At 48.9% G+C, this 27,428-nt stretch overlaps 2 protein-coding genes across 2 annotated transcripts in view; one reads left to right on the top strand and one right to left on the bottom strand.

The window, feature by feature from the left end:
* The window catches only part of LOC8042779 (alpha-1,3-mannosyl-glycoprotein 4-beta-N-acetylglucosaminyltransferase B), a 129,153-nt gene that overhangs the window by 39,024 nt on the left and 62,701 nt on the right, over window positions 1-27,428 (bottom strand). The window lies entirely within an intron of this gene.
* Window positions 50-14,907, top strand: LOC8035849. Its single transcript, XM_029984269.4, has 6 exons — window positions 50-304; window positions 2,523-2,669; window positions 7,447-7,698; window positions 10,293-10,574; window positions 12,220-12,296; window positions 13,392-14,907. Exons 2-6 carry the CDS (start codon window positions 2,532-2,534, stop codon window positions 13,546-13,548), a joined length of 906 nt encoding a protein of 301 aa, XP_029840129.2. The 5' UTR covers window positions 50-304; window positions 2,523-2,531; the 3' UTR covers window positions 13,549-14,907.

Genomic DNA, 27,428 nt, shown 5'->3' with positions numbered 1-27,428 from the left:
CGGGTCCCCGATTGGTGGAGCGGGACCGCGCTAACATTCTTTTTTTGCGCCGGCTAAAAATTATTCTCGTGCAGAGGACGCGCCGGCTGTCGAGGAGGCTAGCCTGGCCGGGTTCGTCGGCCAACATTATATTTCCTCTCGCGTCGAAAAGAGCCGCCATTTTGTCTGGCTTCTAGTTTGGCTGGCGGCGGTCGTCGTCGTCGTCTGCTTTTCGGGGGCGAAGAAGACGCGGCACCGGGGAAGGACTTTTTGGCGTGTGTCGCTGCTTCGCGATTTGTTTGCAGGTGCGAGAAGGCCGGAAACGGTGAGTAGTGACTGCGGTGCACCCCAGCACGTATCGGTGTTTTGAATAATAACGCTTCGGCGCTTCCCGGAAGTGACGTCACGGGTTCGTCTGGTGACGTTCGCGGTGGCGCCGGGGGCGGTGCGTTTGGACTTCCTGCGTTTCTGTTTTGGCGAGATTGCTCCTAAAGCTGATGCACGTGACAACTTAAACTTAAACGTTTTATACTGCACTATCAATACCGTTATATTCTAAAACATTAGATATTTACAGAGATGAACCGTAGCATAATTCCAAAACTAGCCCGATTGCGACTAGTAAGGCTACTATTGTTACGAGTTAGTTTCGTTAGTGAGCTTATAATTGTTTTCTTAGATTGCCTTTGAGTAACTTACTTTTCACGGTGTTAAAATCGGCAGTAATTCTTACCTCGAAGGGTCAATCCAATTTCTTTAACATGTGTATGAGAGTAGGTCAAACTTCCTTTTAGTTATAAGGTTCAAAACCGCAAACAGACGGGGTCAATAGAGAATAACACAAACGACAGGGACAAGGCGTGTCCCTGTCTTTTGTGTTATTTTCTATTGCCCCCGTCTGTTTGCGCTTTTAAACCTTATACCTACCATGGACCAACTAGCCCAAACCAAAGTTTTAATGGTTCCTTTTAGGGCATTCAGAATTTTGACCATCGTATGATCACTATTCGCTGTTGTCTTCTATATATTTCATCTTTCTAAGTTTCGATGGGGCGACTTCAGAAGGCCATGACCTTTATTTCTCTTATATTTCCAAGATGTCTGTCGCTCTTTGTTTTACAGACCTCCGTTGCCGTTTGTTTGCCATACGTATCTTCGTAGAAGTCTAGATCCAACTGCATAAACAGGTGAGCGCGAGTCTTAAATTGGCGTTTTGCAGTTGTTATGATCGATGCAGCCCAAAGTTTGAGGCGGAGTTGGAAAGAGACTCGCTGAAATTACGCAACTGCAAAGAACGAGACTCCTCCTGTCGTTTTGTTCATACAAAAAGAAGTGTTCGGAATAGGAGTCAGTTTTCCGAAAGAAAAAGGAACGACGACCAAACAGGTTTGCTATCCGGTTTATGAGTAGCCAGGTTTTATTTTCAATGCTTTTGTTTCCAGAGGTCCTGTGTGCGGAGTCTTTCCACATTCCCATACCTTGAACCGCTTAGAGCCCTCCTTTTCTGTTGAATTGCTCTAATTCTGCCGTGGTGCGGGAAGTCCGTTTTAATGGATGGTACTGGCTATAAACCCTTTGTATCGGGCGGTAGCTTGCGTCATCTACGGTCGAGAAACGTTGGCACTTCTTCATATTTTGCTCCAAATTCTATCTCTGGTTAAATGTTACAAAGATCGGGCCTCTTGTTCTTGGTGTTGTATATGGATGGCTATCGTAGGTTGTACCAGTTCGGCAACTCCGCCAGGACACCTTCTTTTGTTTTTAGCTTATTCGACATTTTCCTTTGTTCTTAGCTTACTTAACTTACCTACATTTGCTATTTTTTCTTCCCCCTTTCTCATGGCATCCCTTGTTTCTTTGTTTCCTATCAAGAAAATCCTCGAACCAAGTTTTTGACAGGAGGATGGTATAGATATCTTATAATTCGGTGATCCTAGTCCAATAATGGACGGTACAAAAGGCCCGTTTTAAACCCGACAAAAAAACAACTCGTTTTTTTTTTTTTTTTTTTTTTTTTGTGTGCGTAAAATCTTTAGCATTCGAACAATAACGGTTACCTTTCCAAGTAGTAATGCTAATAAAGTTTATTCCCCCTTCAATACAGGAATGAAAAAATCAGGGGGAATAAGCTGTTTAACGGCTTCACGGAGCCCCCTGCTCTCTTACAGTTCCATATGGCACATTAAAATACTAAGTAATAGCAAAATATCAACATTGCTTACAAAAAAAAAAAAGCGGCCAAGTACTTTTTTTAAAAGTAATCATGTAATCTCATTAAAAACATCATTTAAGCAAAAGTAATTGCAATCCAATACATTCTTTTTTAACAACGCGTAGTACAAGACTGCGCAGCGAAGGGGTCGGGGTGGGTGGATACTGAAGAGAGACGTACTGCTGCGCCCACATCCTGACCATATAGACAAATATCACTCCAGAGCAGGCGGCATTGAGTGTTCGGCAGTGAAGCTGTCCCCTTCAAGGCCTCGAACTGGTGCAAAGAGGCGTGAGAGAGCGCTATTATCGCCCTTGTTCGTCCATTGCAGACGGAAAGCATGTCCTCCAGCGACGCCCTGGGCCTTTGCGTGAGCCAGAAGATCCACTGGCCTCACAACGTCACCTGCTACCTGGTCAAGTTCTACCGCACCACGCCGTGCCTTTGGGACCACTCCCACAGAGACTACAGCGACAAGGTCCGTGACAGGCTCCAGCTGAAGAGGCAGCTCTTTTAGAGTCGGGGACAAAAGTTTCCAGACCACTGGAGCGGTGTCCGATATGCATTGCAACGCCCTCTGATGGCGCGGCGCCTGCTGTCGAAACCGCGGCCCCTACAGCGCGTGCTCGTCCTTCCATGCACACTCGCAGGGATGCCGATTCTTTCGTTTCCGGCAGCCGCGCTGCGATTCTCGATAACTTGCCGCGTGGCGCCGCGTCGGAAGCATCCACACGCCTTATTAAGCCGCGCTGGCCGGCTGGCCTGGCAGGCGGCGCCTGTCAATCAGCGGACAGGAGGATTCGCCGATCTCCGCGCCGCATTTTGCGGCAACTCTCTTCTCCCGACTCCGACCCCAAAATTGCTTTATTTATTCACATTAAAAAATGCATAAAGCATTTGCTTCCGTTAGCTGACTTAGGGACTCGTAAAAGGACATCGCCAACTAGGGTCGTGCAGAGAGTTTCCCACTCTTCTTTTATGCTGGTTTCACACATCGCAGCCGCGAAGCGGGTTCGCTCGTTTTCGTCATCAAATCCACGCAAATAAGTCGATTTGATGACGCAAATGCGGTTCAACCACCAATGTGAAGGAGGCAACATTGCCACTCATGGAGCTTCGGCCGTGCTACCGGCCTTTCGTTCTCAAGAACGCCTTTCAACAATTGGCAAAAGCACTTTGTCTTTATCGAGTATAATATCCAACTCTTGCGATTTCGCAAAGGTCAAAGTGAACGATTATTCAGCATCAGAAAGCTTGAACGACTCGGCTCCTGGCATTTTACAATATTGCGCAATATTCTCGACGCGACATGCCTTTCATGAGCATCGGGCGCGAGCCGCCGCTTCCAAGGTCGGCGAATACTTCTTTTCCGCCGGAAACGAAAGAATCGGCATCCCAGCGAGTATGGAAGGACGCACACGCGCCAACTGCCGGTCTCGACAGCAGGTGTCGCGCCATCGGAGGGCGTGCGGCATATCAGCCACCATTCCCGGGGTCCGGAAAAATGTTGTCCCAGACTGTACATCCCCAGATTATATACAAGTCCATTTTCAGGCCGTGCAAGTATTTCTTTTTAGTTTCGAATGTGACGCTTCGATGATCCACGTAAAATGGAAGAAGCAAAATCGATAGCTAGTTAATCGAGTGTATACATGTAAAACTGAGCTGTTATAACAAGAGCTTGTGATTCCTAGCTCGTCAATGAAGCGAATTATTTTTGTTTCATCCCTTTGTGACAGCTTGCATAGACAAGAGCGTGCATGAAGCTTCATCGTGCAACTACTTAAAACAAAGCATTCGACAATCCAGGGGCACATAAACCAAGCAATTCTTTACGGTTGAACGGTGAACTGCTCGCCATACTGACCCGTTCCACGAGCTCGCAAAAATTTACTGGCGATTAGAGAGATACATTAAGTCAAGGGGCGCACCCAAGGCAGGACGCCAGTCCTCAGTAGTCCGGCCGTGGTTGATGTAGAGTGCCTTCATGTGCGCTTCGCATAGAGTGATGCCAACTGCCTGTTTCCCTTTCCCACACCCTCTTCCATCGCCATTTTGTTTCTCTCATTGTTTCCCCGTGCGCCGGAAAGTGGCCTTTGTGTCCATCGGTAATCCCATCCGAGGGGGAAAATGCTAATCCTCCCCCTCCGTGGGTTCCACAACGCTGCTCCGAACTTCTGAGATAAGGTGCTTGTTTCCGGGAGGGTTAGAAGCCCCACGGATTATCGCCGAGGAACAAAATGGCTGCCGGTTTGTCGGCGAGTGGTATTACAAAGGGTGGCATCACCCTAGCAAAGCGCACATGAAGGCTCCCTAGGTTGATGCCTTAAGACAACAACGAGGTATAGAGGGCCTTTGAGCGATAAACTGGCAGCTGAAAGTGAACCCCGATTGGCCGCCGCCATATTGCATATTTTTGACCACTAGACACGTGACCGTATAGTTTCACGTCTAGATTTAAATGAAGCACCGCGCACAAATAATTGCCTATTGATCTTTAATAACCGCACCGACGAGATAAGTTATGTTTCGTTTGTTTTAAGTCCCAAATGTGCTTTTATGCGACAAAAACTCGAGCAGCTTCGCAATGCCTCCTCTAGATGCAGGCCATCAGCCGCGGTGCTGCATTTTGGGTTTTTATCGGAGCTAGACACTGATCTTTAAGGCTAACAATATTGAAAAAAAAAAAAAAAAAGAGTTTATCCTGTGTTTAAAGCGACCGCAATACACATCTCGGCTCAGTTTTGCTTAAAAGCCTCATCGTTTGGTACGGTCACGTGTCTAGAGGTCCAAATTGTACAACATGGCGGCAGCCAAGTGGTGTCACTTTTGCCTGGTGAACGGGATACCAGTTTATCGCTCTAAGCACTTCATGATAAAAAAACAGCGCGAAACACATACAGGGCCAAGGCGCTGACTATCAACTTCCCTATTTTGAAAACACGCGGGTACGGGGGCTTTTTCTTTCACTTTGGTGTCGTTTCTTTCACTGTGGGGTCGCCTCTTTTTCGTTTTCTTCGTATCAGACGTTATCCAAAGTCCAAAAAGGCCATCTCACTGTCCCTGAGGCCTCAGGAGCAGTAAAAAAACGACCCCACAAACAAAAAAAAATAATAAACAAAAGAAGCGACATTACAGTGAAAGAAAAAAAAAAAAAGACCTCACACCTGCGTGTTTTCAAAATAAGAAAGTTGATACTCAGCGCCTTGTCCTGTATGTTTTTCTCTCCTACGTGTCCCTGTGTTTCGCGCTGTTTTTTTTTTTTTTTTTTTTTTTTTTTTTTTTTTTTTATGAACGTTTACCAATCAGCTCAACTGTCCATTCTTGTAAGCTCTAGGCCCCTCTACCTCGTCGTAACACAATCACATTCCTCACTCACAGTACCATGTAGCTCACCTTCTAAAAGGCAACAGCTGCACAAAGGCCAAATAACCCCCCCCCCCCCCCCCTCGGTTTGTAAACAAATGGGCGCCATGTTCTTTCGTCTCTCATCGCGTCACTCCACGGCGAGAAAATGTCCAACTCGGTTTGATCCGGCGGCGGTTGCTATGGCTACGCCGCTCGGCCACGCTCGGTGTTTGCTCGCATCTGCTTCCCGCTTTAGTCGCGGGAAATATTTTTTTTTTATTCCTTTCTTTAATGTCACGAGCTCTTTTAAAAGCTCGTAACAAGTGACTGATAGGTCTGAAGTCCTCAGGCTATAGTAAAGCCTAAAAGAAAATACCCATTCTCCTCTGCAAACATACGCCTTCGGGATTAAGAATTAATTAAAATGCACGCTCTTCGACCGGGGCTGAAGGACTAAATTCCTGACTCCGTTTCCGCGGCGTATTTTTATGTGGCTGTCATTCTAGTTCGTTTCTCTGCAAATTTCACCATTTCACTCCGCTTAATATGTATCGTCGGCCTTTGCCCCTTTTTTTTAAAAGTTCTTGGGTCCTTTTCTTGTTCCTGAGCACGTTTCCCGATAATGAAGAGCAAATGATCTTTTTTTCTCAGTTCGTCGCAATCGTACTTAGTTCAAGTAGGTGCCGATGCTAATTGGTGCCACATCCGTGAACGTTTTATTCTTCCGCTTAATTGTCTTCAACAGCGTGAACCTCTCGGTTTCGGCGATTTCTTAATTCGTTTATGACGTCGACTGACCCGCTCCGCGCATCACGCGTAATCGCATTACCGTAGATTATGTTCATGGCCCGCAGCTTAGGTAGTTACGTCACCTTCGACCTTTCCTCCTAAATTGAGAGACGCGTTTTTCCCGCTATGTTTAGGGAGGGAGGGCAACCCCTAAATTAGCGATCATACGATAGAGGCCGCTGAAATCGGTGCATAATCACGTACCAATTTCCACGTTACCATGATTACAAATGCACACGCTAACCGCTGAGCCACCCGCGCAGCTGGTTCATACTCTTCACAAAACAGCGTAATGTCTTCCACAACACGAAAGTCCCATTCGCCGAGGCAGTTTATATGCGGCACTGCCAAGTGCACGTTCGCCAGAGGCACTTACTTTTGAGAGAGGGAATAAAACTAATATTAATTCATTCAGTTCTGCACTGGCGCCTGCAACTGCCTCATTGACTGGGTCGTTCACACTGTTTGAGGCTAAAGTCGGTTACAAGTTAAGGAGGTAGGAGAAGCTCCTCCCACAAGCGTGATGCGCCCATTTCAAATCTCTCCGCAGTCGAAAGAAGAGTTCACTGGAAACGCTCCTTGTTCCGCTTCAATGGATTCCCACTTGTCTCCGATCCCACTTTTTAAGAAAGCGACCTTTGTATTCATTGGAGGGGGAACCGAGCCCCTGAAAGCAGCCTTTGTATCCATCGGAGGGGGAAGCTAATCCCCGAAAGGCGTGTTTGTTTCCATCGGAGGGGGAAAAACTAGGGTTGAAAAAAGCCCGAGACTGCGGGTAAACGACACAACACTAAAAAGTCTCTATATCCCCTCTAGGGGAAAACTAATCTCCCTCTCGTGGCTTCAACAATGCTAAGTCAAAGTCGAAAGACAAAGCAAACATGTACAAAAGGCAAGACCCTCCTCGCGCGTTCACCGCGACGTCACGGAAATGATGGGACGCTATTGGATACGGAGGTGGCGGAGGGATATATTATACCCTTTGAGGGGCATTTGCCGCTACCTTTTTAACCTGTAACCGACTATATACGTAAACGATACGTAACGATCTGATTACTCGATGGCCAAACGTGTAACTTCGCGACGACCAATGAAATGGCCGACCCGGTGTCCTGCAGGCGGCCAAGGAGCGTGCCCTGTCCCAGTTCTCGCGAGAGACCGGCTACCCGGTGGAGGCGGTGCGCAAAAAGCTCATCAACCTGCGCAACCAGTTCACCAACGAGTGGCAGAAGATGGACCGGAGCCGGGATGCCGAGAGGCCCTATCGGACCAAGTGGGCCTTCTACAAGTCCCTCACCTTCCTCAAGGACGTCGTGCTGCCAAGAAAGCCCAGGGCGCCCATCCACCTGGGCATGGGTCAGCAAGGCCAGGTACGACACGTCAAGAACTTAGCAAATAAGCCGATGTGAATCCGCTTAACCTTGTACCGAAACATCACGCACCATAGATAACATTTGCCGTATCAAAGTTGATGTGTATACTTGCCAGACAAATCAGTCATCGGTCTTACACCGAGACATCATGGGCCATAGAAAACATTTGCCGAATCAAAGTTTATGTGTACCTGCCAGCATACCTCGGCAAACCTCACTCATGAGGGCCCTCACTCACCCTCACTCACCCTCATCCTCACAGGTGAGGTGAGGGTGAGTGAGTTTCTGACCCAGGAAAATTCATGAGTGTGAGGGTGAGTGAGGGCCGTGAGGGCTGTGAGGGCGGTGAGGGCTGTGAGGGCTGTAAGGGCGGTGAGCGCGGTGAGGGCTGTGAGGGCGGTGAGGGCCGTGAGGGCTTTGAGGGCGGTGAGGGCCGTGAGGGCCATGAGGGCGGTGAGGGCCGTGAGGGCGGTGAGGGCCGTGAGGGCCGTGAGGGCCGTGAGGGCCATGAGGGTGGTGAGGGCGGTAAGGGGTATGAGGGCCGTGTGTGCGTGAGGGGCGTGAGGGCGGTGAGTGGCGTGAGGGCCATGAGCGCGTGAGTGGTGTGAGGGTGGTGAGTGCGTGAGGGGTGTGAGGGCCATGAGTGCGTGAGAGCAGTGAGTGGCATGAGAGGCGTGAGGGCCGTGAGGGCGGCGAGTGCATAAGGTGGTGTGAGGGCCATGAGTGCGTGAGGGCGGTGAGTGCGTGAGGCCCCCTTCAGATCGAGCATCTTTCTCAGCAATTTTGTTGTTAATGACGGGTTGTTCTCTAGCTTTCCCTAGATCGACACGAATTGCTGAGATCGGGTCCGGCTCGAAATAAGCCAGCAACTCGGAGCAATTCGAATACGTTTGAAGCGGCTGCATCCAATCAGGGACGCAAAATTTTCACGTGATACCTCGTGCCGGTGATGATGACACCGAAAGACTTGGTTCTGGTTTGAAATCGATCGTTTTTTTGTAAATAAACTGTTTCAGAAAGGTGCATTAGTATTCTTAATAAGCGGTGAGTGGCGTGAGGGCGGTGACGCCGGTGAGTGGCGTGAGGGCCGTGAGGGCGGTGAGGGCCGTGAGGGCCGTGACGGCCGTGAGGGCCGTGAGGGCGGTGAGTGGCGTGAGGGCTATGAGTGCGTGAGGGCCGTGAGGGCGGTGAGGGCCGTGAGGGCGGTGAGGGCCGTGAGGGCGGTGAGTGGCGTGAGGGCGGTGAGTTTCGTGAGGGCCATGAGTGAGTGAGAGGCGTGAGGGCTGTGAGCGCGGTGAGGGGCGTGAGGGCCGTGAGGGCCGTGAGGGGCGTGAGGGCGGTGAGTGCGTGAGGTTCAGTGAGGGTGAGTGAAGGGCTGAAGGTGATTGTGACTGTGAGGGTGAGGGTGAGTGAGGGGCTCAAGGTGAGTGTAGTTGTGAGGGTGAGGGTGAGTGAGGGGCTTAGGTGAGTGTGGCTGTGAGGGTGAGGGTGAGTGAGGGCGACCTAAAATGCCGACCTCTGCCTGCCAGACATATCATCGGTCTTACACCGAGGCATCGTGGACCATAGAGAACATTTGCCGAATAAAAGTTGATGTGTATACTTGCCAGACAAATCAGTCATCGGTCTTGCACCGAGACATTATAGACCATAGAGAACATTTGCCAAATCAAAATTGATGTGTACCGGAGAGACAAATCAGTCATCGGCCTTCCGCCACGTAAGGGCAGTCCGTGTGATGACGCGAGTGGATCGGTCAACCAAAGTGCCAGTGTTGCTGAGATAAAGTCGCTTTGCGTTCGGACGTGATCAAGCGCGTTACGAACGCATGTGACACCTTACGACAACAGAACAGACTGGCGCCATCTCTCGGGTGTCCCGGGAATACTTCCGATCTGCGTATATTTTACGCATCATTCTTTCACCATTTGCTTGAAAAAATTCTGACAATGGTATTAGCGACCATTTGTAATAGATACTGCGTAGATTTGGTGTCGCAAATAGTGAAAAACCTTCAGTCTCGTTATACCCAGATCAGAAGAGTTCTAGGGTCACTTCATAGATGGCGCCAGTTTGCTGCAACAAACTCGATCGCACTCAAACGCAAATGTGTGAACGAGCCTTTCGTGGTGCCTATAACCGCGGTGTATGACATACTGTACCGTTGCGGAGGCAGCCTGTAGGACGCAGTAACGCAAATATCGAAGTGATGTCCGAGGGTTACTCTGATGTCTGAGGAAATGATGTCCGAAGGTAAAAATCACGATCACGTGACTCGAGAACAACAGCTGATTGGGCCAGCAAGTACGCATAGATTCCGCCCCAAGACAGACCGTCACCGACCTGCTCCCTTTGTGTGAAAGTTAAAGGTCGACGACCACACTCGAGATTCTGCAAGGCAGAAGATCCTCGTCACCATGCGGGAGGAGGAAACAGGCAACGGTGGACAGGGTAGAAGGGGAGAGGAGGAACCGGGGGAAAAGTGGAACGCGCGAACTGGTCGTCGGTCTTTAAGCTCGATCGAAGTCACCAAATGCGAAGCGCTTCCTGGCAATGCCGACAGTTTCCACTGACTCCGTTTCTTTTCACAGCCCGGTCCTGTGCCAACGCGAGTCTTCCAGGAAGGACTCAAAATGGCCGCGTCATGCAGCGCCGTAGCCCCCGGCCACGAACCTGCACCCCCTGCAGGCGAGCTGGGTGTGGACTTCGAGGCGCCCAAAGACGACTGCCCGCAGGACGACAACGCGGCACTTGTGGCGACCGACGCCGGAGACACCGAGGACCTGGAACTGTCCCAGTCCAGTAACTCGCTCGTCCTGTCGCCAGAGGTGACTCTCGAGGAACCTTCCTCCAGCGAGAGAAGGACCATCCAGGTGAGACCAATTACACCTTGTTCGGATGATCGTCCGTCCTCCGCCATTAGTAGTTGTCATCTAGAGTCACAACGCAAACAGAACAAAGCCTCACTCGGGCTGACTACCGTCCGCTATCATTCGTCGTCCTGAAAGTCGCAGTCAGACTGCTCGTACGTCATAAAAAGTCCGCGGAGTTTCTCCGCGGACATGGTGACGGAATTATCTCTGAACTGTCTTTTGTATGACGCAGTGTGACGGCGGCTTTAGGGTTATGACGCCACGTAACAACTGTCGTTAGTATGTAAGGTTTTGTTATGTGCGTAAACATTTGGTCTTGTTGACTATCGTCGTGCTATCATTCGGCGTTCTTTTTAGGGTCGTGACGCAACAGGAGAAACCCTCACTCAAACTGTTCGCGTCTGCTAACGTGCTGACGTCAAATGCGTCGTTATATATAGCTTGCTGTCCTTAAAGGGGCACTGACACCTCTAAAGGTCGTTTTTATTTGTTTATGTCTAAAACGATGCAAGTTGTAACGATAGACACGCAAAAAAAAAACGCAAAACAAGAAATCGCGCTTTTTTTTTCTGCTATTCCTCTCCTTTTATTTTTTTTTCACCTGTTCGCTTCTTTTTTATCTCTGACGTAACCGACAGTGAAACTGTGAAGCTTTGTACGCGACATTTATGTGTTTTTTTTTTTTTTAACGCAGTTGCGGACGCACACGGTCTTTTCTTTTTGAAACATCGAAAATCGAAGTCCGCGAATGATGTAACCTCCTGGCTTTTTATCCTCCCATAATGCAACGCGCGCTTACGCCGACGCCGCTCAACCCGGAAACGGGCGCCTAAGAACTGCGCTCTAAAAAAATGAATTTGATCTGTCAGAGCCCTTCCAAGTACCGCCGTCTGTTAACGTAATCACCGAATCCCCCGCTCCGCCAATTTTAAGAGGAAACTTTCCGTTTGCCGTAGTTAAAAAGAAAAGAAAAAGAAAGCGGTTGGGAATACGAAGGTCGTGTGTCAAATTTCCCAGCACGCACATATGGAAACCCAAATTTTCACGTTTAACAAAACGCCGCAAGAATTTACGTGACTAGAGCGCAACAACGTATGCCTCTCTCTTCGCTCAGCGCAGGAGAGCTGAGCTATCGAGGTGCAAGACCCGCTAGTAAACCGAGAGAACCGAAAGTTCGCGATTTATTCGATCAAGATTAGCGCGGTCTTGCACGCGGAGCAACGGAGGGACGAAATGTTCCGAAACTTCTCGCAATCTGTCGAAAAACTTCCCCATGCCAAGTTACGTATAACTCGTTGACAAGCCTTTAAATTCACAAAACGTCTATGCTTGACCCGATTCCTATAATCAACGAGATATTTTTCTTTATCCTTTTGAAGAAATAGTTTTAGCTAAAATTAATTGTATAAAGGAAGGCACTGCCAAAGTTGGAGCACGAGCTGAGTGGAACGTGCTTGGCATGCTTTCTTCCGCACGATATCGGCTGAGACGCTGTTTCTAGTAAGCCCGTCCAGAATATCCTGAGTACGGGCCGCCATCTCTGGGATGCTCGTAGACTCGGGATCTAAAATTTCTGACTGAAATTGTTTGAAGTCTGCGTCGGGGCGTTGCATTTTGCGATATTCACGGTAACCTTCGCCTTCAGATCGAGGACGAGTACAGCCACCAGGACTACAGGATGTCGTACCCGTTCCAGGCCGAGAGATACGCCGACCTTCCCAGGTACGCATGGCAACTCGAATCGCGTTTCAACCGCCAGGCGGAGCCACTTTTCGCCGAACACATTAGCGTTGACTTCCCGCTCCTCTCCATTACATCCTTCCCGCTAGGTGGCGTCGTCTCCGCTGAAGTTGTGAATTGCAGATACCTTCAGTGCGGATACGTTAACTTCGTATGCCTTCAAGTACGGATACAGAAATTTGGTCTCTGCAGCAAACGAAATACGCTATCTGGCACGATGCTGTTGACGGTCGATCACGATGAGTTCAGAACTAACCAAATTGCGTCTTCAGCACATCGTCTGCTTTCGGCAATGGAAGTCACTGCGTGCCCGCTCAGAGCATTCATTAATTCACCGATTCATCGATACTGACAGTTTTTCTAGTGTATTACGTTGATCGGGTATAACAGCCTAAAGATGCAAGTTACGACGGTCAAGACAGAGCAGTCGAAGGAAGAAAACGCTTGTATCATTCCATGAACTAACAAAGCATCGTTTATGAAATCGTCCGACTCATATCGCCAAAACAAAATGCTCGTATTGAAAAAAAAAAAAAATGTAATAAATTCGTTTTTTTTTTTTTTTTTTCAATTTACAAGTCCGGTTGGGTTTCTGTTGAACACGCGATAACCAGCAATATCTCATCGTGCCACAGACCGCCCAAGCTGTCATCCGATAACTCGTAGCCGGGAATCATAAGCACCGAGACAAAATTGGGCTATAAAAATGACTATTTAAACTTGAAAAACAAGAAAACACAAAATGCGCTGCTTGTAACTGAAAAAGAATGGCTGTCCACAACCTTCCTTTGAATGTGCGTGTGTGTTTGTGCGTGTTTAGGTGTGTGTTACTATTATTCCTTTGAACTAAAGAAATCCGAACCGCGACCTCACAGTACAAAGCACAAAATGGCGGCGCCAAAACCTCTCCCACATTTATAACTGCCACGTTTCACACTTGTGAAGGAGACTGCGACAGTCTGGTCAAAATTATAATGTGAATTCTGGCCGTGCTTCTGACTTTCAAACGCCAGCTGAATTTTTGAAGAAAATAAAACTGAACCGGCGTTTAATTCCCATGCTGTCTCTTCATTCCAGGGGCGACCACATTGACTCGTTCACAAGTTACATCGGAACCGAGCTACGTCGGATCGCAGACGAAGAGGTCGTGGGGGGCCTCAAGCTCCAAATACTCAAGCTTATCTTCGACGCCCAAGCCACGGCGGCTCCGTTCCCGGCTCACACACCCCAGTGATGCTCTGAGCCGAAGCTGTTTCAACGAACACAAAATTCAACGCCACATGTCCTCGGCGAGCAAGAATCGCTGCGTTTCACCAATCGGGGACAAGCGCGGAACTACGCATGCGCCGCGGAGTGACGTCACGCCACTTTAGCCCTTCCTCCTTCTATGCCAAGTTGGACAGAAACAGGACAATATGCATGCTGACGGCGATTCAGGACTGTGCCCATACTCACGGACCGTCTCCAACAAGAAGGTTACAATTGGCACCAACGCTAAGCCATGAAGACTTTTCAACGTCGTTCCCCTAGCTTTTTCTTTTCCCCTGGTAGCGACGTGATGACGTATGGTGTATAAGCTCCTAACGACATACTACGCACACTTTGTGCGCTCGATCGTGACCATCAAGGTAGCAGAAGAATTAGTGCTACGCGTGTGGTCCAGACTTTTCACTTCAGTTATTTATCAGGAGCGCGCCCTTGAGGACGTTTTTTGTTGTTCTTTTTTTTTTTTTAGTTTACCCATCATCTGGCAACATAGTGGACAATGATGAACACGAACATGAAATTGTGCATGTGAAGTCGTGATGCCATAACAAATATACCATGGCCCTTCCCCTCTACTTGGTGCAAGACAACGATCAATGCAATTTTCGGTGCGACTTGTGGATTGTGGAGAGCTCTTATGTCCACTGGGTGGCCACAAGCAAAGCACCCTGGACAGCAATGATGTCGTCCGTGCTTCCATAAAGTCGCCATTTGTATCATCACATAGCTATAGCACTTGCTTCAGCTGTATGCAGATGTACCGACAAAGTACATCATCGTCATCTTAGCTTCCTTTGCATCGACACTACACTATGCACACAACGAGGAAAGAATGTGGTCACCGGCAGAAACCACAGTTTCGGAACTTCATCAACCACAACTAGAGAAAGCAGGTTAGAATCCTCCTCGTGAACTTCTCACATCATCAGGAATCCAAGTCCTTGTCTGCGCCACAGTGTGATAGACAGCTGACGGTAAAGACGTGACTGGGCATGCGCCGCTTGAATACCGGTCCCCCACCATGTCGGCGATCGTAGCTGGCGAGACAAGACTGAAGACGAACCTCCACCGACTGTGCACAACACATCATCGGCTACCACGAAGCACAAAGCACGCACGCGCCAACTGTACCGTCATTATTTATTATCCGCGTTCGTTATGCGTATAACAGAACTCTGTGCTCCACGACTGTACTGCGAACTGTATTCTTCCATGCCGAAACCATGTGACAGCACAGGTGGCTGACTGGTTCGGAAGAGATCTTCCCGAAACGCGTACCCTTGGAAGTCTTGAAGTAAAGTCCTTTGACGTGTTTGCGTTGGTATTACAAGAAGCGTCAAAATACGCCGATGCGCGAGGCCCGTGTCCCGAGCGGCCCTTGGAAGCAAATGGAGGTGCTACACTGAAATGAGTGGCCCTTGAAACGAACCTTCTTAGATGTCTCAGTTGAGAGACTCCATGGAACAGCGTCGTTCGAAAACAGTTCTTCTTTGTTGTCAGCACGCGAACAAGTACAAGCGGAAGGCGGATAACGTTCCTAGCGCCACTAGCAGGAAAAGCTTCCACGGGCAACGAGAAAAAGACCGTTTTCGAACGACACTCTTCTTGCGCAAATTTCAGCGCAAAATTTACGTTTAGCGTAGAAAACATAATAAATCCGCTTCCACAACAGGCAATGTGCATATACGACTGCAATGACCGACGAGGGCTCCGCGGGTGAGCCTCTAGCACCAGGGAGATTTGGCTGGGGGGAAAGCGTTGGTGTAAACACTGCCAGTGGCCGGCGACCTCGAGGGACAGGCGTACTTTACGACGCGAGGTTCGGAACGCGCGTTTTCTGCCGAAAGAATAGGAGCGTGCGTTCCGGGCCGGGAGAACGCATGCAGTGGCTCCGGCCGGCGCTGTTTACACGGCGCGTTTACATCGGTTTAGTCTTTCTCGCCCGAGTGTAGGGGGTCGCGACAGAACGGCGACGTCAGACCGCGTCTTGCAGAATGAATTACGAGATGGCTCACTTGGTTGGCGCTATCCACACCGGGGTCGGTTGTCGCCTTCGCCTTGCGAGAAATTGTTTTGCTTGCATCCGAACCAGCCAGACCTTTGACCGTGAGATGTGCGCAGACCGTGGGTTCCCACCCAGGAATATAAGCAGTTGCCACGTGGCGAGAAAGTGAGCCGATTGGTTGGCAGTGGGGAACGCCTGTCTCACGACGCGTCGAGGATTCGCCGGTCCACTAAAAGGGGACGGACCAACGAGTGACTCTGATGGGAAACTCAGCAAGTGAGTTTAGCTTGTGCTGGGGCTCGAGAGCTATCGCTCCGGAACTGAGTCAGGTCGAGGGATTCCGAGGGACTTTTGTCCCCGTAATCGGGACGTAATCCCACAAGCCAGCCAACCCCCGAGCTTGGAGAAGCTAACACCCGACCACCTCCTTCCCAACCCCGTCCAAGGGAAGTTATCATTTCGCAGCATTATCTCCCTCTGTATTTCCATTCGCTACAAAGTATTAAATTGTTTCTTGAAAAGTAATTCCCAAGTTCCACCGAATTAGTCGTCGACGGCCAAGGGAAGCAACTTCGTCTCCGGCAAGACCCGCCCAGCTTCCGAAGTCCGTCACCCCATCCGGACATGGCGACCCGGACGGCACAAGGTGACCGAGCGAAAGAACCCGTACTACGACGTTCCACCGGTTCCACCAGTAAAACGTTCTAGCTTCCTAATTCGCCTGGCGCCCCAAAAAGGCGTTAAGCGTTAGCAAGCTAGTTGTAAAGTGGCTGGTCTATAGTCGGTTGCAAGCTAAGAAAAAACCGGAAATGCCTCTCAGAGGAAAATGTAATCCTACGCCGAGAAACGCCAGCCAATCGTTTTCATGACGTCACGATTCCGTGGACCAATCGCGATCCTTTTGAAGAAAAAAAAAAGCTCAACATGGCTGCTGGCCTTAGCAACGCGACGCTAGGTTCTCGTGACAATTATTCTGCTTTTTTGCACCGTGTTTTACGTGCCCGTGGTTACGCCACGAAATCTTAATGGTATCGGCTTGCGTTTGCAGCAGTTTTTGCGCGACAACGTGAGAATCCAGCGACGCTATCGCCAACGAAAATTTCGAAGCGGGCGCGAGGCTTAGCACTGCTGAGAGGTATGTTAGACGGTATGTTAGACAGTATCTTGGACAGAAAATGAATTGGGAAGACGGTACATTGAACATGACTTTCTTTCTTTACTAAACAGCTATTTCGTTGACAAAAAAACGTGTTCTAACTTATTTAAATGTCCTGAATGAATTAAATAAATATTGTAGAAGTTTAAGACACGTTTCCTGGAGGAAGAAAAAGCAACGTTGCTAGCGAACTACTTTCTCGACGGCGGAGGCACTTCAGATGGGCGCAATGCGCTTGTGGGTGGAGCTAAAAGATTGTTCTTAGGTTGCATCCGACTATAGTAACGTTAGTGCCGACCAACGTTACTATACTTTGTAAGACCAGACGCACCACGTCGATGTGCTGATGGTGCCAATCAGACAGCGTCAAAAGCGCACCATCTGGGTGTTCATGTCTCTGTGCGTGTTCTATATCATATCGCTAAACCATACCCTCCTCTATACTCACGAAGCCTGGCAGTTCGACGACGGAACCATAAAGTGCCCGGTCGCAGATTTGGAGCGCGAGGATCTGGTAGCACAGAGCATCAAAGAGCCATTTCTCGGCGAACCTGGACGTCAGCGCACAGCTTTTGCAGCCGCGAGGACCCGAAACACACTTGTTCGCTCGGGAGAAACGTGTTTCGGCGTCTCGCCGCAGCGGGGCACCAGTCACGTGGCTCTCCTCTTATCCGTCGTCTGCCGCTCCGCCTTTTCCATTTCGGCGGCCGCTTCTTGCGGCGATCTGCCAGGCTTTGTCAGCATATAGGAGGCTAAGGCTGAACCAATCATGAACTAAAAAGGCCTAGTGACTTGCGCTTTTGACGCTGCTTGATTGGTCCCATTAGCTCGTAGCGTCGACTACGTCTGGACTAAAGCTGAAACGAAATATGGATTAAAGTCGGTTAACTATCTTCCTAGAAGTCTTGGCGCCTTTTCGTGCCTAGAATGACCAGCATCGCGTTCGCCTCTTTATAATCCATCGCATTACCTACTTTCGCGCAGCAGAGGCAATAGCACAGGCGCGAGCGCGTGGCTTTCAGATTTGCCTTTTTTTTTTTTACGAGCACTCGCGACAGGAAAGCAAATCTGAAAGCCATGTGCCAGCGCCTCTGACCTTTGCTGCACACAGCTTCTGAGATCTAGTATAGGTGACGTTGCCCCGGAAACGTCCCCTAAAGAAGCCAACTTGAAGCACGGATTGGACACGAGTGCTCTGACGTCAGTGTTTGGTTGAGACTCGTGCCCTCACTGACTGAGTCCTAGCCGAATGCTGACGCAGCACGCGCGTCCAATCCCTGCCCCGCGTTGGCCTCTTGTATAGGTGACGTCAGACATTCAGCTCTTAGGCCTTGCTCTTATGTACGAGGCGTTGGTCGGCATCAGGAAAGAATGTCATCAACCTAAGCGGAAAGACATTGAGGCACCCTAACCTTGAAAATGTCGCGAAACGAGCTGACGCTAAATTTTTATAGTTACTTTTTATACTCCATCTTACGAACATCTACAGTGCTAACAAAGGCACAGACGCGAGCGCGTGGCTTTGGAAGGCGCCCCTCTAAGCGCGGGTTCACGTACAAACAAAGCATTCTGCTGAGCTGTGCGGGCAGACACTGGGGGAAAGGAGGAACCTCCTCCCCTCTCTAGGCAGAACGCTGGAGAGGGGAGGAGGCTCCTCCTCTCTTATCCGGCAATCCGCTCGCTTCCTCCTCCCTAACCCTTCTTTCTCTCAAAAACATTTCTTAACCTTTACCTGACTATGGCGGGTAGATGCCGAGCTAGCAGCCTTTGTCTCTTTGTCTCCGCTGCCGGCCGTTCCGCAGCCCACCGACTAATCATTCCAACCAGAACGTGAGCTCCTTCCTCACAAATGTCTGCACTGTAGACGTTTGTGGGGAAGGAGCTCCTCGTGTGGAAAGTAGCCGCCGCACCCAAAGTCGTTTTTACTGTTTGCAAAAATGAACCGCCGCTCGCGTCACAAGCGACTTCCGGTCGCTCCGCCTTTGCAAGCATGACGAGCTTGCTTATAACATGCTAGAAAGCACTATCATGCTACGGCCGACAACACAGTTAGGAGATTTAACAAGGGCCTTTGGCTGTACAATTTTAACGTCTTGTTCACTGGTTCGTTTACAAAAAAACATTCGACAAAAAAAAAAAAAAGAAATCAAACCCATCTCGCGCTTTGCCGCTTTTTTTTTTTTGCCGTTCACCTAGAGAAATGGTGGTTATAAACGTTTCATTTTAAGCAGCGGTGTTAAGGTGGGCTTCGTTCACTTTTTTAGGAACCGGAAGTTCTCCGGAACACCACAAAGACTGTCATGGCAAACGCCTGATGGCGTTTGCCATGACAAAAGTATATTAAGGACGCGCACCGCTGGCCTCTACCAAAATAGAGCCCTGTCAAAATGGCTGCGCCCCATCAATGATCCATGAAGTTTGAGCGCGGGTGTCACACCCCGGTACCGCTGAAAGCTGCGAATGGCAAAGAGCAGACGAGTTTTGTCGCCCCTTAATGTTGCGGTCACCCCGCTACTACATCCCACAAAAGACAGTCGCAGGCACTGGGGAGTTTTAGGGAACCGTATTTGCACTTCCGATGCGGTACGAAGGGTCCTTTGATGCGATTTGCGCATGCGCGAGCCTTCTGCGACAGCGCATGCGCAGTTCGTACCGGAGGTTCCATCGCACCGCATCGGATGTGCAAAAACGGTTCCCTAAAAATCCCGCAATTTTGCTGATTTTGCAATTTTGCTGACACAGGCGTGTCAGCAAAATAATTCTATCATCACGGATGGATGGATGGTAACTAACGGCTGTACCCTTTAATAAAGGGCGCTAGCTTGCGCCACCTAGCGTAGAAATGAAGAACCATCAGTATGATTTCATGCCTTGGCCAATTTGGTTACCCTCTGCAATTTGGTCAATTTCGTAATCATGTTCGCACCAAACACAGTGTCGTTGTTTTCGTACGGTGTGGGAGCAGTGTGCTTTCTAGACGAGCGACTGACTCACAACGGAAACGGTCCTCGACGAACATCGATTCGGTCTACGCGGCAAACAACGATTTCTAAATGCAAAAGGTCGCTGTCGAACGAGAGCCGACATCCGAAAAGCCGCATAATGAAACGTCGCGCGAATGAACATGAACGGTACACACGCGGCTAAGGTGCCTACAGGTGTAAACACCCGCAACGTGCAACGTAAACACGCGGGATTAAAATATCTGCTCTGATTCACGGAGCGCTGTGCCGTCCTGCAGGGCCGCAAATATTCCGAATGCAACCGCCACGCCCCCGTGGAAACAAAATAAATAAATTGAAAAAAAGTAAGAGAAAGAAAAAAAAACCGATATAGTATTGTGTCGCATATTTTTATTTTCATGCTTCCGGACTCGCTGCCGGAATGAATTGTATCGGAACCGGAGCTATCATTCTATAGACAAATGAAAATAACATAACAAAAAGTAATTGTAAAATTGAAAAAAAAAATAGTAAGAAAATAGAAAAAAAAGGGGGGGGGGGGAGGAGGGGCTATACTGTCGAGCGCGATATTGCTGCGCAAAAGGGCGATTTGCCTCACGTCAAAGCGCGGCTGTGGGTGGGTGCAATCGTCTGCGATCTGTTTGCTTTTCCAAGTTTCCGGCCACCTCAGCGTTTTTTTTTTTTTTTTTGTGTGCGTTTTTTTAAACGTTTGTTTTGCAGCGTTCCGGCCAGCGCTCCTCTAACTCATTTTTCGTGCAGAAAGGGGACAAAAAAAATTAAATAGAAATGCTTTTTTTTCTCTCTCTCTCTCTTCGTTTGCAGACGACGCTTAGGCGTCACGCGAGACCGTGCACGTATGCGATCGTCTGCTATAACGCGTCCGGTAGCCATTCCGATAGAAACAACGCAAACGCATGTAATAAAGCCCCCCCGAACGAAGTCCGTTGTAAGTTTCAATTTGGCTTCCGATTTCGAGTCAATTTCCGCAAATATTTTGCCCCCGAGAAGATGGCTTGTTTCCAACAAAGCTCCATGTTTACCCACAACACAAGACCCGTCGACGGGGTTCCTTATGTCATCTGCCTCTTTCGAGCACGGGGCACGGGAGACCCGACGCGAGTGCCGCGTCAGCGTTCGGCTCAACCTCGTGTCCAATGAACGCGTCGATGGACGGTCGGGCTCGGGCCCGATCGACGAGTTGGCGCCGCCCGACCATAATGACGTCAGGTGGAGGTAGAGGAGACTGTTTATTGCGGACCATTGAGTTGTTATAATGTACGCTAGATGGTCAGCTGGCGCTAGTGTGCTGGGGAAATTGAAGCGGACAGAAACCAGTCGAAAGAGGACTTTTGGTAATGCGCTTCTAGGGAAAAAAGTGAGGGCATTTTCACCCTGCGCTCGATCATAAGAGAAAATATCCCGAACAAAGGCCCGTTCACACTCTCGCGACCTCTTAGAACTGGGTTCCTTGAAACCTTTTACAACAAGAGGACACACTGGCGCCATCTATTGGGGAACAGTGTAAACTTGGCGGCCCGGTATATTTTCAGTTCCTCTCGCGCATTATCCTTTCTTTCTTGGCTCGAAAAACTTTTGCACAACGTTATCAACGAGCTTTTCTTATAGGTATTACGCACAATTCACCTCGGAAATCTCGCAAAACCTTCGATCTTGTGAAATGCAGTTCCAGGGTCACCGCATAGATGGCACCAGCGTGCCAGTGTGTTCCCTCGTCCTAAGAAATTTTAAGAGGTTTCAACAGGTCTCTCTCGGTCGTACTCGGTTGCAAAAGTGTGAACGGGCCTTAATTCGTACGTACCAGGTAGCTTGGAACATTTCTCAGCCTAGAAAACAAAATAACTGGTTAATTAGGGCGTTTTGTTTTATTTATTGCATTAAAAACGGTGCTAAACCGGCTTTGTAAATGAATTGATGTGCACTGTCGGCAAGGCTGCCAACTAAGGATGTCGCGAACTTCTGTCGAACCGAATTTTTAGGTCGAACTTTCACGGTCCGACTGGTTCGACGAACATTCGAACGGTTCGACGAACCTTCGAACTTTTCACCAGGTTCGACTTTGTGGACAGTGTGGCCAGACCTTGATACAAGCATGTCTAGGTTTGGAGAGTATTTCTTTTTCATGCAAAGGGCTATTTTTTATTTTACGAACAGCTGCAATTAACAGAAATTAATTCTAATCACTGAAGAAGTTAACTTAATTTTTTGGTACTGCATGGGAACTGAAATAACCAATCAGTGTTGCCCTTAATCCATCCCTTAGCCATCACCATCCAATCCGAAGCCAACGGGCCCGCCCTTCCGCGTATGCGCATAGTAGTCGAACCCGAGTCAAACCTTTGTCAAACTTTTCGCAAGAAGTTCTAAAAAGTGGGACCTGGTCGAACTTGAACCTCGACCGGTTCGCGACATCCCTACTGCCAACACGCAAATTGAGATATTCCCTAGCGAGCGCCTGAAATTTCCCCATTTCCGCGAAAATTCCCCTCGCTTGCCCAAATAATTAAATAATACTAAATGTCCGCGTCCTTTTCTTTTTTTCTTTCTGCATCACTTTTATTTTTATTATGAGAGATATATTATGTGACCTTTACGTCTCGCGTACGTTTCGCGAAAATGAGTTCATCGGGCCAAAACCGCGGCCAAAATAAGTCTGACGAGAAGTGTATTCAAACTGACGAATGAAACCCTATCTTCACCTTAGATATCATGCACGCTATCAGAGCATTGTACTGCTTAATAAGTTCTATAGCGCTTTTCATAATAGTCAATCCAAAACAAAAGATGTAACACAAACCAGAGTTCTCGAACTCGAGCACAGGGAACACGACACACAGTAACTACCATTTCGTGCACGGGACTTCACGAAATATGATTAGCCATGGTAAATCTGTTATCTCCAGACATCGCAGTATTTCTTCTTGTACTCAGGCTTTCTTTTTTGAGAAGCCACGGCGGCGCTCTCAGAAGCTTGCACTTGGCCGATCCCTTCCTCCCAATAGCTTTCACGGGGACGATAAAAACGGATGAAAATTGATTTTGCCAAAAAACAAAAAACGTTGTTCGAGCGCTCCTTAGTGTTCGTAGATAGTCGCACAACAAACCGCCACGCGGTTGGAGAGAATAGCCTAAATATAGCCAGAGCCGCTAAAATTCCATCTTATCTCGAAATAAAATCATAATTGACCTAGAAAATTCTAGATATATAGGGTGCCCAAAATTTCCCTCGAACTAGCAAGATTTCCCTTATTACCCCTATAGACCCGAATATTACCTTCATCTGGAAAATTTTCCTCGGGTTGGCAGCCATGACTGTCGGGCAACAACTACGCAGTAACACTGGATCAGTAACTCCCTGTACGGTACATGTACGATCAAAATAAATTCAAGGCCACGTGATATAGTCCGATTTTGAATTAGTAAGTAGTAGTTTATTCTTTCTGCTTTGTGCGAAGAAGCTTGTTCTACGTTCAAAACATCAACCGCACGCTCGAAATCTTCGAGAACAAGTGCCCGATAAAGGCTGCCCAACAGAGAAAGCTTTTCATAGCCCAGGTACTTTATTCTTTACGTTTTGAAAGTTTTTAACCGCTCGCAAAGATGCAAGATAGAGTCATTTTCATATAGTGACAAGACTAAGCGTCACCGCAATGCTGAAGAGCCTTGAACACGCTCTATATTCCTTTCAACTTTGAGTTTGCTTAGAATTGCACTTTCCCAATGTTAATAAGGTACATTCTATTCAGTGCGATCCAAATAACAAAACTGTTCCATGTTATTTTCCGGCGAAGAGACAAAATGCACGTGCGTTTTTCCCATAAGAAGGCGCAGAAGCACAGCAAAACTAGACTGGTTGTCGTCTGCTTCAGTTTGCCTCCCGGAAGTCGCGTAGACACTGGCGCCAGTTGAACCTCTAGCGTACATTATAGTAACTCTATGTTGCGGACACTTCATACAAAGGCGTTCCATATGCAGGTGTTTCATCAACCTTCGTTTTAAGAAGGGGACATTCCATGCCCTCGACATTTCATGTCAGACCCGAATCTACCATTTTCAACTCAAGAACCCTAGTAAAAAAAGAGTCCGGCTCGCCGCGGAGCATTACTAATTTCCCTCTTTATGTGGATAATTAAGATATATGCAGGTGAATCTTAGATTAGATAAACAGCCGAACCCGGATATATCGAATTCAAAGGGGATCGTAAAATAGTTCGATACATAGTATCAATAATTTTATATACAAAAATATGTTAAATTAAGCTCGCAACTTGCACGACCTATAGGGGGCGCACTGGTGCCTATCAAAATGGCTGTCATCTGGATGATCGTCGTAGAACAGCAGTACAGTCTCCGGCAATATGAAAGACCCACCGGGAGCGCGTGGCCGAGGCGGTGGCTGGCGGGGGCGCTGCGAGCGCTCCGGGCAATTCCATTCTCCTTCGAGGGGAGGACGCTCACTTGGGGCTCAGCACAATCTGATAAGCGCGTTTCGCTTTAGCTGAGCCCGAGTGAGTGTCCTTTCCTCGAAGCAGAATGGAATTGCCCGGAGCGCTCGCAGCGCCCCCGCCAGCCACCGCCTCGGCCACGCGCTCCCAGTGGGTCTTTCATATTGCCGGAGACTGTACGAGGCTGGGTCTGCGATGCGCGAGTAATTTCAGTTTTGCTATATATAAGCTGTATTAGGGCCTTAGTTTATTTTTTCCCGCCAGGAAGGAGTAGGCAAGCACTTTTCTTGTGAAGCCGATCGTCCAGGAAATAAGGAGTGCGACTCTCACACCGCGGTACCACCATCGCTGAAAGTTACGGATATTGAAGGTCGCGACAAACGGGAGTTTACCAAAGAGAGCATCCGAGAGCCGCTAAACAGAGTAGAGCGTGGCTGACAGAGACCGCAAACACCGGCGAGTTTACACGCGCGCCTGGGCGAGGCCTCCACACAGCGTAAACGGCAAAACTATTTACAAAAATGATGAAAGAAAAACGCAAAAACGAGACGCATAAAAAAATTTCTTGGTCCACAGAAAAAAGTTTAGCAAACAACAAAGCTCACTAAATTCAAGCAGAAAAAAAAAACGGGCAAAGCAATAACGGCAATAAAGGGGGGGGGGGGGGGCAACCCCCCCCCCCCCCCTTTATTGCCGTTACTGAGCCCGTTTTTTTTTATTTATTTATTTATTTAAAAGTGCGATTGCACAACCGCTGTTGTGGGCACACTCAACATGCCAAAAACGTTCGTTTTTTTTTTTTTTTTTGCTTTTTTTTTTTTTTTTGTTTTTTGAGGGGTTAGGAAGTGAGTGAGCAAAAAGACGTTTACTGACAGTGGTGAATGGAGGAGTCAACTTATTGGCAAGTTTAGTCAGGCAGCATCAACAGTGTTCGGGGAAAAGGCGCAGGCTACCGTTCCTACAGCGGACACTCCCTGCTCTTCCTACACGCGCGCACGAGCCCTTCCCCTTGCTATTGTAATCCTCCACTTTTTTTTTTTACGGTTCATTATCTTTCTGTTTTTACAACTGCTCTTTCGTTGCGTATCTTCGAGAGTGGTTTTAGCGAACGCCCACGTTTCACCGAACGACGCTTTAGCGAATAGTCGGCCGCCGCGAAGCGGCGTTTACGGGTGGGCCAAGTGTGACTGTCGCCGCGAAGCGGCGTAAGGGCAGCGCGGGAAGTGGGGGGGGGGGGGGGGGGGGGGGGGGGTTTAACACGCGCTCCCGTTATTCGCTAAAACGTTGATTCGCTCAAATCTGGCTGTTCGCTAAAACGTGATTGGCTCATGTGATATGGACCCCTTCCAGCGTGTATGCTTGGCGGTACGCCATGCCACGCAAGACAAGCGATGTGATTGCCACCGGCGCAATCGGATCGCGCGAAAAGCAGCGAGCGGCCGGGCTTCGTTCGCTATATCGAGTGTCCCCGCCATGGGAGTTCGATACAAAAAGACAGCGCGCCTATGCTATATCACATGTGATTTTCGAGGGGATGTTTGGACTGTCTGATATAAACAATAATTCGAAATACCCGAGTGTGATATAGCCGGGCTCGACTGTGTGCTACCTTACCAAGACGTACAGGTTCCAAACGCCAAAAGCATCGCTTTTTCCTTCCATAACCAAATCTCGTAAGAACTACTTCGCGCCGCGTATGAACAATGCACAAAACTTACTTTTTTTCTTGAGGTGAAAACGGGTATAGAACCTTCTATACGGAGAGACACCCAGGGAGAGGAGGGGATGAGAGAGTGCGGTAACATCAGAGCGGCGATCTTTAATAGGAAGGATCGTGGGTGTATACGAGCTTCCCCTGTTTCTACTTACTGATTGAACGCGCTCGAGTGCCGAACGCCGAAGTACCACGTTCGAAGGCGAGACACTCCGCGAGTAGCAGACGACGCTCTCGTTCGCTCGCAGCGGTGGCGCTACTATTGGTTGGGCGCATGCCCCGACGTTCCACTTTACGCAAATCTCGTTTCTGCGCACGCCCAGTGACCACACATCGTGCAGAAACTGTGCGTTTAATTGCCCACACCTCGTGAGGACTGGTTGGACAACCAGAGTTCGGCGCTCTTATGTCGCCGCAAGCTCCCTCCTATACTCACTTCATCAACGACACGTCATCCCAAAGTGTTGATGCGAAAGCATTAACTGCCCCATGGAGCGAGTCCACGTCATCAGCTTTGAAGCAGCGCCAAACGGCACCTTAAATCCTTTCTCCAAATGAAGCCAGCTCTCAGCTGTGAAACCACGCTAGAAGCTCAGCCAAGCGGCACCTAGTTTACCCGATCCCAAAAGAGCAAACTAAAGGTGATGGATTTCGGTTTCGGTCCCATTGGCTGGCGCGCGTCTACGAGGCTTCCGTTGGCCGCTGCGCCTCAGTTTCAACGACCGCCACCCCATGGCGCCTGCGTGTCCGTTAGAGCCGCAAGGAGACCTGGGAGAGCACGCGATCGGCCGACGCAATTAGGGCCGATGCGGAGGAACAAGCATGCTTTCGCATTCACAACCCAACGCATTCACAACTTTTTGTAAAATTTTCAAAGAGCGGATTTGCCCGAGGAAAAAGTAAAGAAAGAAAAAGGCTTAGATCCTATGGAAACGCAGCGAAGTGATCGGTCTTCAAACGATATGGCGCTGTTTCGCACGGGAGACAAGAGATGGCGCAAGCGGTCGCGACGCCAACTGCCGCCAGTGAACGAGCATACACCGCCGAGAGCCAGCGTCTTTAACAGACGATCTTTTCGACTCAAAAGCAGCGCGAGCTTTTCTGATATCAGTTTCAAATGCATTATTTTATCATCGCTACTAATAAAACACAATGAGGACACATAATCGATTTAAAAAATGGCGGCCCACGGAGCTCTCGAATACATGGAGCTCTACGGCGCCAGAAACCGAAAGTGGGCGAAAATGGGCCCATCTTTCGATTGAAATTTTGAAACATCACTTGTAACTTTTAAATGAGATAACGGTTGGTGCTGAAACTTTGGCATGTTGCTCCAACGGCTGGGGCTACATTCTGAATGAGTTTGAGCTCCCCGAGATGTCTAGTTTATTTTTGCGGTGCGAAAAGTTGGGTTCGGATCTCTCGCAAACACCCGTTATATCAAGGCACAATGCGCGCAGCACTAAAAGTGAAAGCCGTTTACAAATCCCTGTAACGCCGAATTGGAGCGCAGCTCTTGAGGAGGAGGAGTGAAGGGTACTGAGGGG

The sequence above is a fragment of the Ixodes scapularis genome, unplaced genomic scaffold (genome assembly GCF_016920785.2).
Source record: "Ixodes scapularis isolate PalLabHiFi unplaced genomic scaffold, ASM1692078v2 PGA_scaffold13__105_contigs__length_92229423, whole genome shotgun sequence".
Classification (NCBI taxonomy): Eukaryota; Metazoa; Arthropoda; class Arachnida; order Ixodida; family Ixodidae; genus Ixodes; species Ixodes scapularis.
Note: the sequence above shows the minus strand (reverse complement) of the source record. Positions and strands in the feature narration are given on the sequence as shown.